The sequence below is a fragment of the Sinocyclocheilus grahami genome, unplaced genomic scaffold (assembly GCF_001515645.1).
Source record: "Sinocyclocheilus grahami isolate Dianchi unplaced genomic scaffold, SAMN03320097.WGS_v1.1 scaffold232.1, whole genome shotgun sequence".
Taxonomy (NCBI): domain Eukaryota; kingdom Metazoa; phylum Chordata; class Actinopteri; order Cypriniformes; family Cyprinidae; genus Sinocyclocheilus; species Sinocyclocheilus grahami.
The window spans coordinates 274,816-285,069 of record NW_015505411.1 but is presented as its reverse complement, the minus strand read 5'-3'; the positions used below and the strand labels follow the sequence as shown (position 1 = coordinate 285,069).

Here is a 10,254-nt window from a genome sequence, read left to right as displayed (position 1 = left end):
ACTCGGGAAGATTAGCTGCGACTTGACTCGACTCGGGAAGATTAGCTGCGACTAGACTCGACTCGGGAAGATTAGCTGCGACTAGACTTGACTCGGGAAGATTAGCTGCGACTTGACTTGACTCGGGAAGATTAGCTGCGACTTGACTTGACTCGGGAAGATTAGCTGCGACTTGACTTGACTCGGGAAGATTAGCTGCGACTACACTTGACTCATGAAGATCTGTTGTGACTTGACCAGACTCATGATGATCAACCGTGACTAGACCAGACTCATGATGATCAGCCGTGACTAGACCAGACTCAGGAAGATCAGCCGTGACTCAGGAAGATCAGCCGGGACTAGACTGAACTCAGGAAGATCAGCCGTGACTAGACTGAACTCAGGAAGATCAGCCGTGACTAGACTGAACTCAGGAAGATCAGCCGTGACTAGACTGAACTCAGGAAGATCAGCCGTGACTAGACTGAATTCAGGAAGATCAGCCGTGACTAGACTGAATTCAGGAAGAACAACAGTGACTAGACTGAATGCAGTGTGCAAATTGTGCAAAGAATGATGGGAAATGTAGTCCGGGGTGCTATGCAACAGTTTGTGTAGTGCGAGAGTCAATGTAATGGAAAGGGTGACATCTGGTGGTGAATAAACGGAAGTCCATGAACCGAATTCGTGACACAGATGATGTATAAATCTCAATTTTGAAAAATGACACTTAAAGGGTTAGTTCACCCAAAAATGAAAATTAGCCCACAAATTACTCGCCCTCAAAGCATCCTAGGTGTATATGACTTTCTTCTTTCAGACAAATCCAGTCGGAGTTATATTAAAAATTGTCTTTGATCTTTCAAGCTGTTTAATGCCACTCAGCAGGTGTTGCATGCATCAGTCCAAAAGAAGTAATTCATAAAAAAGTGTCTCACATGGCTCCGGGGGGTGAACAAAGGCCTCAAGTAGCAAATCGATGTGTTTTTGTAAGAAAAATATCCATATTTAAAATGTAATAATCACTTTAATGTAGCTTGAGCCAACAGTTGTACACTGGAAGCAGTTCCGGAGGAATGATGTATGAGTTCAGCGTTGCGCATGCACCGCTCAGAAGTGACGAATGCGGAAGCGCAAGGGAGAGATCAAAACAAAACACCGGATACAAAACGAGGATTTGTAAAGAAGAATGTCGGAGGATTTCAATATAAGCCAAGAGGAGACTTGCTTTCCTTAGCTAAAGTAAGGAAACTTTGCTTCCTTTGCTCCTGTTAACAAACGTTGGTTTTCACAAGACTCACCGGCGCATGCGCAACACTGAACTCATACGTCATCAGCCCGGAGCTGCTTCCGTGTAGGACAGTTGGCGCAAGCTACATTAAAGTGATTATTACGTTTTGTATATGGATATTTTTCTTACAAAAACGCATCGATTCGCTACAGGAGGCCTTTGTTCACCCTCCGGAGAAGTGTTTTTATTTAACTTCTTGTGGACTGATGCATGCAACACCCGCTGAGTGGCATTAAACAGCTTGAAAGATCAAAGACAATTTTTAATAAAACTCTGACTGGACTTGTCTCAAAGTCATATACACCTAGGATGACTTGAGGGTGAGTAATTTGTGGGCTAATTTTCATTTTTGGGTGAACTAACACTTTAAGACTGATTTTGTGGTTCAAGGTCACATTTTTTTAAAAGTCATTTTATTTCAGTTCTGACTGTTCAGTTCAGATTGAAAAATGAACTTTTAATGTACATGTAACCCCATTCATTGTGGCCGCGAGTTTTGCACAGACAAACACCACTCATATTTTTTCAGAAAAATCTAGGTAGGAAGGTATAGAGGAATGAAAGTAAAACATTCAGCTATTTGTGTTTGGATGATCTGACTGATATGTGCATATTATTTGACCCAGAACATTGGACTGGCAAAACTCGGTCAGAAATGAATGATTTAGTTGGCATTATACAACAGTCTCAAGAGATGTTTAAGGACATTAAGAGTCCAGGGAGTAGAGTTGCTCTCTTGAGGATCAGCTGGGCCCTGTCAGAATGCATCAAAAGCTTCGATATTTGCCTGGATCCTGTCTAGACTCTGCTAAACAAACCCTAGGCTTGTGACTCGCTTCCCTGCTGAGCTAAAGCAAGAAATCCCCACGCCTACATTGACCGGATTTGACTGTGTGGAACTGGACCGGTTCTCCTCCACTGAGTCCTGGAACTTCAGCCAAGAATAAACTGGCCTGAAAAAGAGGGAACCGGTGTAGATACAGTGAGAGTGGGCAAAATAAATGCTTTTTTTATCCCGGAAACTTAAATTAGAAACATAAGGGAGGTGAAAAACACTGAACATGACATTCTAGGGAATACTAAAACTACACACAGCAACACAAAAACATTCTCTCATGAGCAAACAACCATTCCTCAGTTAATATGCAGATCACGTCATGACAGAATGAGCACATAGTGAGGTAATTAGCACACACGCCTACACAAATACTAACAGATAATTGAAAACAACATTACAAGACAAAATCTAGTATCTCAAAGCAGTCCACACACCACAAACACTCTAAAAGCACACATATGATTTTTCCATTGTCAATTCAAATAGTTATTATTTACGGAAACTGACCATCTATATTTGCATTATTTAGTCAAATTAAATTGTAGTGTTATAGTGTTATATATATATATATATATATATATACATACTGTACATATATATATATATACACACATACTGTATATATACACACATATATAAATACATACATACTGTATATATATATATATATATAATTTGATTTGTAAAATTTGATTTGTAAAAAAGACTGAAGAAAAGTTCTGTAAAGTTTATTCCATGACTATAAATATAATTCTGATAAACCATAGTAAGATCAAGTATTATCTGTGGATACCGTACTGTCGTTACACCACTTTCAACATTTTAAAAACCTCCATGGATTATGTGCTCCACATAGAGGGTGACTTATATACAGTGACGAATGAATCTAGAGCGTCAGGTACAGTACACACCACCTCATCTCTGCATTTGGATGCACGTTCAGGCTTATTTAAGATCAGAGCATGTTCTTTTTTGTAGTCCTTCAGAGAAAAACACCAAGCCTGTCAGATGAGTCCCTGTTTCACGCTGCTCTAGTCAAGCATTTGATCAACCAAGTAAAAGGAATTTTCGCATAAGGCCAACATCTGCATAGACTAATAATACATATCTCATTAAAAGTAAGGGATCTCTCCAGTGGTTTTGTGCTGACCAATTAATGTTTTGCAAAAGATTCAGAGGTCACAAAAAATGGTTTTGCAAAACTAAATTCTGCCTGTTCTTGCAGTAAAAAACAGGAGCCCTATCATTATAAGTGGCCCTCAATGAAAAATAAAATGTTACAAAGGTGTGTAATATTGGCCTTTTAAAGCACAAAACAATAGAAACCAATTCCAAACCCTGTTAAACATGCACTTTTGCACACAACCAGTGACAGAAGGCTCTTCAAACGGAGACTTGTCCTATTCAGTCTCCACGCCATCTGGCTAACAGTGAGCTCTTGTATATTTACATGGAGGTCTCAAGAGTGTGTTTGTACTCAGCAATGCTACTGTAACTAGCTAATGGTGGTGAAAGGATGTGGTCTTGGAATACGCCATGTGTCTGCATCCGTGTGTAGGTAAAATAGCAGCTTCAATGCTCTCAACAACAGTGATTGAACAAGGGTGAGATGACAAATAGCCACAATGGGAGCCCAAAATGGAGACCAGACGAATCTGGCAGCTTTGGCGGCACAAAATGTATAAGGTGAAACTGGTTTATTCATTGGTATAGCTCATAGAGAAGTTCCTATCCCCTTAACTCAATCACTCTGGAGCCAAATTATTTCCACACACAAATGAGCTCTCTGAATCCCTGCCTAATGGGATCTGGAAAGAAAACAGACATACGAAACACGTTCCTCCTTTAACAAACCCTCACCTCTAACATGTGGATTAGACCTAAAAGGTCATAAACAGCATTTGGGTTTCCATGCTAATGCCATTTGACTTCCAGATGAAGTAGGTTTAGTGTTGATGTTGTTACTTGCTTCAAAAAAATCTTGTATCAAGAGAATATTATATCAATATATGACGATCCACCACAAAATCATCTGCCCGAAAGGTTATATGGTGTCAATTACCCCAAACATTTTAGCAGTTGATGATTTCACTCATGACTGTGTTCTACCAAAGGGCATAAGTGCAATACATTTAGCAAAAATTTCCCATCCAAAAAACATGACTGGGTTCATTTAGGAAAAACATTAGTTTCCATTCAGACAGTGAGTGAGTTCACAAAATACGTGTTAAAACAATTGAGCAGCATGGCAATATTACACAGAAGAACAGTAGAAATTTGGGGTCATTCATTACCACATCCTGCCTCGTAGGAAATGACATCGGCAAAAACTCCAACAAAACCATTTAGTTATTCAAATACACATTTATGATGACTAAAGAAATGGTGGTTCGCCATTAAAATACTTGGCTAGGCATCGTTCCTGTGCCAACATGTGTGTAACCAAGGCTCATGGTGTCCTGTCCTCAGATCTTTCCTACTGTGAACAGACAGACTTTGACAACAGCCGTGATTATGCAATATATTTCTCTAATCCTTTACCAGAACTGAGGTTTTTGGTCTAAACCAAACTACAGTAGGGACATTCCCCTTGGAGCAGTGATGACAAAACCATCAGACAGATGGGTCAAGAAATCTAATGTGTAAATGCAGCTTAATAGAGCTGCTGTGGTCTATTATGTCCTTCTGCAGATACTGAATTCTGAAGTAATCTTTGTTTTATTGCATTTGTTTCTTTGTTCTTCATTTTAATAGTGACTGTTTACTTGTCATTTTTCAAGTTATAATTACATTATCATAACATACTTGTTTGACCTTTCTGCATTTTTCCCCCTGCATTTTGTATTTAATTATGGGGTTCAAATACTTCATTTTGATGACTTTATGTGCTCATTAGTGCTGGATTAGTTTGTCTGCTGGTATTTCAATGAGCACTCTTTTTGATGCACTGAAAATATTTACTACAATGTTGTCAAATTACTTATCAAGATCATTTGCGTTTGATCATTGTGTACCACTTTCTTTAGTCCAATCACACACACGCACACACACTCACGCACGTGCGCCAACACACACACTTCACAAATTTAAAGACCACACTAACAATAACATTTTGTTTAAAAATGTAACCCAACAGTTGGGTTAGTCCATATTTGACCCAAATTTGGTTTGAAACAACCCAGCATTTTTTTTAGAGTGCATACATTTAAGGAACTTTACTACAATTTTATTCAACTACAATGCTCAAAAAATTTAAATAAATAAATAAAAAAAGGAAACTCTTAAATCACACATTTTATCTCACTCATGAAATATTCAATTTGAAAATCTTTATTTAAATACATTCTATACTTTGTTAAGAACAAAATGATGTGACAACAGTCAATGGAAACCAAAATCATCAACACGCAGGGCTCTTGATTCAAAATCACACCAAATATCAATTTAAAAAAACTGAAGTTACAGGCTCATCTAACTTGCATAAAGTTCTTCACAGCAACTCATAATGCAAGTCAGTAGTGTGTATGGCCTCCACGTGTCTGTACTCATGACAATGTCTGGGCATTCTCCTGATGAGATAGCGGATGTTGTCCTGGGGGATCTCTTGCCAGACCTGGATCAGGGAATCAGTGAGCTCCTGGACAGTTTGTGGTGCTACTTGGTGGCTTTGGATACTCCAATACATAATGACCCAGAGTTTCTCAATTGGATTCAGGTCTGGGAACGTGAGGGCCAGTCAACAGCCCTCAATGCCTTTATCATCTAAAAACTGTCTACACACTATAGCCACATGAGGCCAGGTATTATCATGCACCAGGAGGAACATCAACATAAGGTCTGACAATGGCTCTGAGGATAAGTCTATGCCTGGTACCTAACAGCAGTAAGGGAACCACTGGCTATTCCTCCTCACACAAAGGAGTAGATACTGGTCCTGCTGCTGGGTTTTTGCCCTTCTTCGTCCCTGTCCAGCTCTCTTAGTGTAATGGCATTTCTCCTGGTATCTCCCCCATGCTCTTGAAACTGTGCTGGGAGACACACCACATGTGTCATCCTGGAGGAGCTGGACTGCCTGTGCAACTTGATTGGTTTGTCTAGCATTTTTGGGCGTTGTCTTGCTGTTGTCTCTCCAGTGCACGTGTTGTCACTTTCATTTGCACCAAAGCAGTTGAAACTGATTCACAGTCACTTATGTTTCCTAACTGGACAGATTGATATCCCTGAAGTTTAATTGACTTGGTGTTATACTGTGATGATTAAGTGTTTCCTTAATTTTTTTGAACAGTGTACAAGTTCATCTCTCATCATCATCCCCTCTTTTCTCTCTGTCAATGCCTCTTCACTTGTCTTCACTTCCCTTGTTGTCTTTACACTTATTGAATGAGAATACTGGTCAGTTAATCTTCTTGGATTCAATCTGGAGAATATGTTTCACAGCTTCATCCAGGTTGAGTGAAGTTATGAAGAAGTCACTCAATTTAAATTCAAAAACATTTTCAAAACACAAATATCACGGAAGGAATTTTAGTGCAGTATTTACAGGGTATCTGCAGGATTTTTTTAATCAAATGCATGTTTTTTATTAACTATTTTAAGAACTGCACAAATAAAAGTAATACCGTATGAGTGGGATAAAGCGATGTCTATGGTAACATTAAACAGATAACACGATTTACAGTTCGGATACAGGTTATCACAAAAAGCAAAAAGTCCTATAAACATCACATTTCAGCCTTTAAACCATTTTTTAGAGTCAAAAGTATAAATGATTCATTTAAAATATATATACAGTATATATATATATATATATATATTACTGTCTTAATTGTTTAGATTTTAGAAGGAACATTAGCTTCTTGCCGATCCACCAGTTCACACTTACAGCTCTATGTGTTTGCTGTGTAAAATCATGGGTAGTTTTCACATTGGTCTGAACAAAAACAGCAGACGGGCTTATTACAAATGCCAATTAATTCTCTGCCACTAGGTGGCGCTTTTGGAATGGCAGAAATAGACGTTTCTCTGGTAAGGCTCTAAACAAAGCAGCACTGCGCTCATAAACTTACTTTATCAGGCATTATAGTAAAGATGGAATGAAAATGCCATTGAAACACTTCTGAAGACAGTCAGTTCCCTTCAGAGGTACATTAATATAAAAACACCTACGCCGCGATTTGACTTTGACGTGCAGCGCTCATATTTATTCAATTAAATCATAGCCTTAATCATCACATTAATCCATAACGCAAATCTAGTCTTTTTCCTAAATTTAAGACCTCTTGAAATTATGATTAAAGGTGACATATTATGCCCCTTTTTACAATATGTAAAGTAATGGAGTTGTAATTCCACCACAGTGTGAACAATCTCATTGCATGTTCATCGGCTGGCCTTTACAGTAGTGCTTTTTGGCATTTTCTGAACCGACTTTAGTTTTTTGAGATAAAGAAATTAACTTTATGATACCATGTTTGCATGCCATAACATTGTAAATGCTCTTACTGGTTCTGTGCCAAGCAGCCTGGTGCCAAGATGCCCTTGTTATCAATTGTCTGCTTCAGGTGTGTGAGCTCTAGCATGTCCACCTGAACGTCAGTCACATGACCAGGCAACTGTGGCAACACGGATAGGATTTTCTCAACCAGACAGTCACCATGGTGGCCAACAGCTCCTATAGATTAGGAAAAAGAGAAACCGAGGGAAAAAATTATTTTGAAAGGTCAAAGAATAAGTTAAACTGTGTTATACGCCACCATGACATATTAAGACAAGACACCACAGGTAAATAGAATAAAAATTAACGAATATATTTCACCATATTTTCCAGTTGTTTAGTCACAGTACATTAAAGCAATTGTTTAGTTTTATAAATTTTGTAAGGATACATAAATACGCAAATGAGGCATTATCTAAAAATGTGTACTGATTTGAATACATTTCCAGAACAGAAATCTGAACATTGGATAAAACCAGGTTCAAAATTCTTGTTTCATTTTGTTGACAAATTAAGAGTTAAAGGTTTTTACAGAGGGAATGTTGGATATGTTTTGTATCATGCCATAAATCACAAAATACTTTAAACAGCCAGGGGGGAAAAAAAATAATATTATTCACCATATTTTAGGAATAAAATGTACAGCTGAAAAATCAATTGAATGATATTTGAACAATCCCCTTTGTAAAAATCTTCAGAATATAGATGTGAATAAAATATTGGGTGTAGGTAAGTGCTTTTATTAAAAAAAAATAAATCACACACAAAAACAGACTTAAATGATGGACCTTTGGCAGTGGGGGGTGGGTCGTTCAAGCTACCTGAGCCCCCCTGCCTACAGGCATGTTTCAGTGTATGGACAAAAAAAAAAAACACTTCCTTTGGAGACATGAGGGTGAGTAATTTATGACATTTTCAATTTTGACCCTAGGTCTAATGTTTGTGAGTTAATATTTAAACCAGCTCATCTCAAAGTTGTAATCAATTTTAAAACATGTTGAAAAAATAAAATACTGAAAATGTAAATAACGTGTAACATAAAAAAAAAAAGTAATGGAGTTGTAATTCCACCACAGTGTGAACAATCTCATTGCATGTTCATCGGCTGGCCTTTACAGTAGTGCTTTTTGGCATTTTTCTGAACCGACTTTAGTTTTTTGAGATAAAGAAATTAACTTTATGATACCATGTTTGCATGTCATAACATTGTAAATGCTCTTACTGGTTCTGTGCCAAGCAGCCTGGTGCCAAGATGCCCTTGTTATCAATTGTCTGCTTCAGGTGTGTGAGCTCTAGCATGTCCACCTGAACGTCAGTCACATGACCAGGAAACTGTGGCAACACGGATAGGATTTTCTCAACCAGACAGTCACCATGGTGGCCAACAGCTCCTATAGATTAGGAAAAAGAGAAACCGAGGGAAAAAATTATTTTGAAAGGTCAAAGAATAAGTTAAACTGTGTTATACGCCACCATGACATATTAAGACAAGACACCACAGGTAAATAGAATAAAAATTAACGAATATATTTCACCATATTTTCCAGTTGTTTAGTCACAGTACATTAAAGCAATTGTTTAGTTTTATAAATTTTGTAAGGATACATAAATACGCAAATGAGGCATTATCTAAAAATGTGTACTGATTTGAATACATTTCCAGAACAGAAATCTGAACATTGGATAAAACCAGGTTCAAAATTCTTGTTTCATTTTGTTGACAAATTAAGAGTGAAAGGTTTTTACAGAGGGAATGTTGGATATGTTTTGTATCATGCCATAAATCACAAAATACTTTAAACAGCCAGGGGGGGAAAAAAATAATATTATTCACCATATTTTAGGAATAAAATGTACAGCTGAAAAATCAATTGAATGATATTTGAACAATCCCCTTTGTAAAAATCTTCAGAATATAGATGTGAATAAAAAATTGGGTGTAGGTAAGTGCTATTAAAGTGGATTAAAAATTTCTGGTTAGAAGGAGAAAAAAAATTATCGAGAAAGCAGTCTAAAGATATAGGCGACAATGTAATTGAAATGCAAAGAAATAAGACATGTTATGGAAGTCCACTAATCCAAAATCTCAAAAATGACCAGTGCATGAAAATAAATAAAATAAAACATGGTTTTGCCTATAGTGTCTTGACATAAGTACTAATGACTGAACACATATAGTATTTAGACAAACTGGACTACACCTGTAAGATCAAGAGTTCTGTCAATAAACACTACTGATGCTTTATTGGGGGCTGACTTCCTCCTGTTTTTGGCCTGTGGATGACTGGCCAGCTCCCCTGCGATCAGACGGCTCATCGGACCCACGGAAAAGCTCTCCTCACGGGTACCGATGAACTCAAACAGGGTGTTGATGGCTGATGCGAGAGATTTAATCTGAATCTGCAGCTCAGGTGAGAGAGAGTGCGTATCCACATCCATCAGACTCCCAAATCGTCTTTTTTCCGGCCTTTTCTCGTTGATGGACTGAAGATCCACTTCCAATAATGGGAAGAGATCAGAGAAAGCAGGTAAAAGGTGAAGGTGCTGCGTCAGAGGGGCGAAGACCACAGGAGCATGCATCACCTCAGCAGTGTAGTTCATATCACCCATCCACTCACACAGTTTCTCTTCAAACTGCTCAAACACCGG

General features: G+C 38.0%; 1 protein-coding gene across 2 annotated transcripts in view; it reads right to left on the bottom strand.

The window, feature by feature from the left end:
- The window catches only part of LOC107597439 (sec1 family domain-containing protein 2-like), a 146,609-nt gene that overhangs the window by 127,889 nt on the left and 8,466 nt on the right, over positions 1-10,254 (bottom strand). Inside the window, exons 2-3 of one of the 2 annotated variants that reach the window (XM_016288496.1) lie at positions 9,807-10,211; positions 8,828-8,996 (exon numbers count right to left, since the gene is read on the bottom strand). In XM_016288496.1, coding sequence (XP_016143982.1) covers positions 8,828-8,996; positions 9,807-10,211 — 574 coding nt within the window. Of the gene's footprint in view, positions 1-8,827; positions 8,997-9,806 lie in introns of both variants that reach the window. The other variant, XM_016288495.1, reaches the window with a different exon arrangement.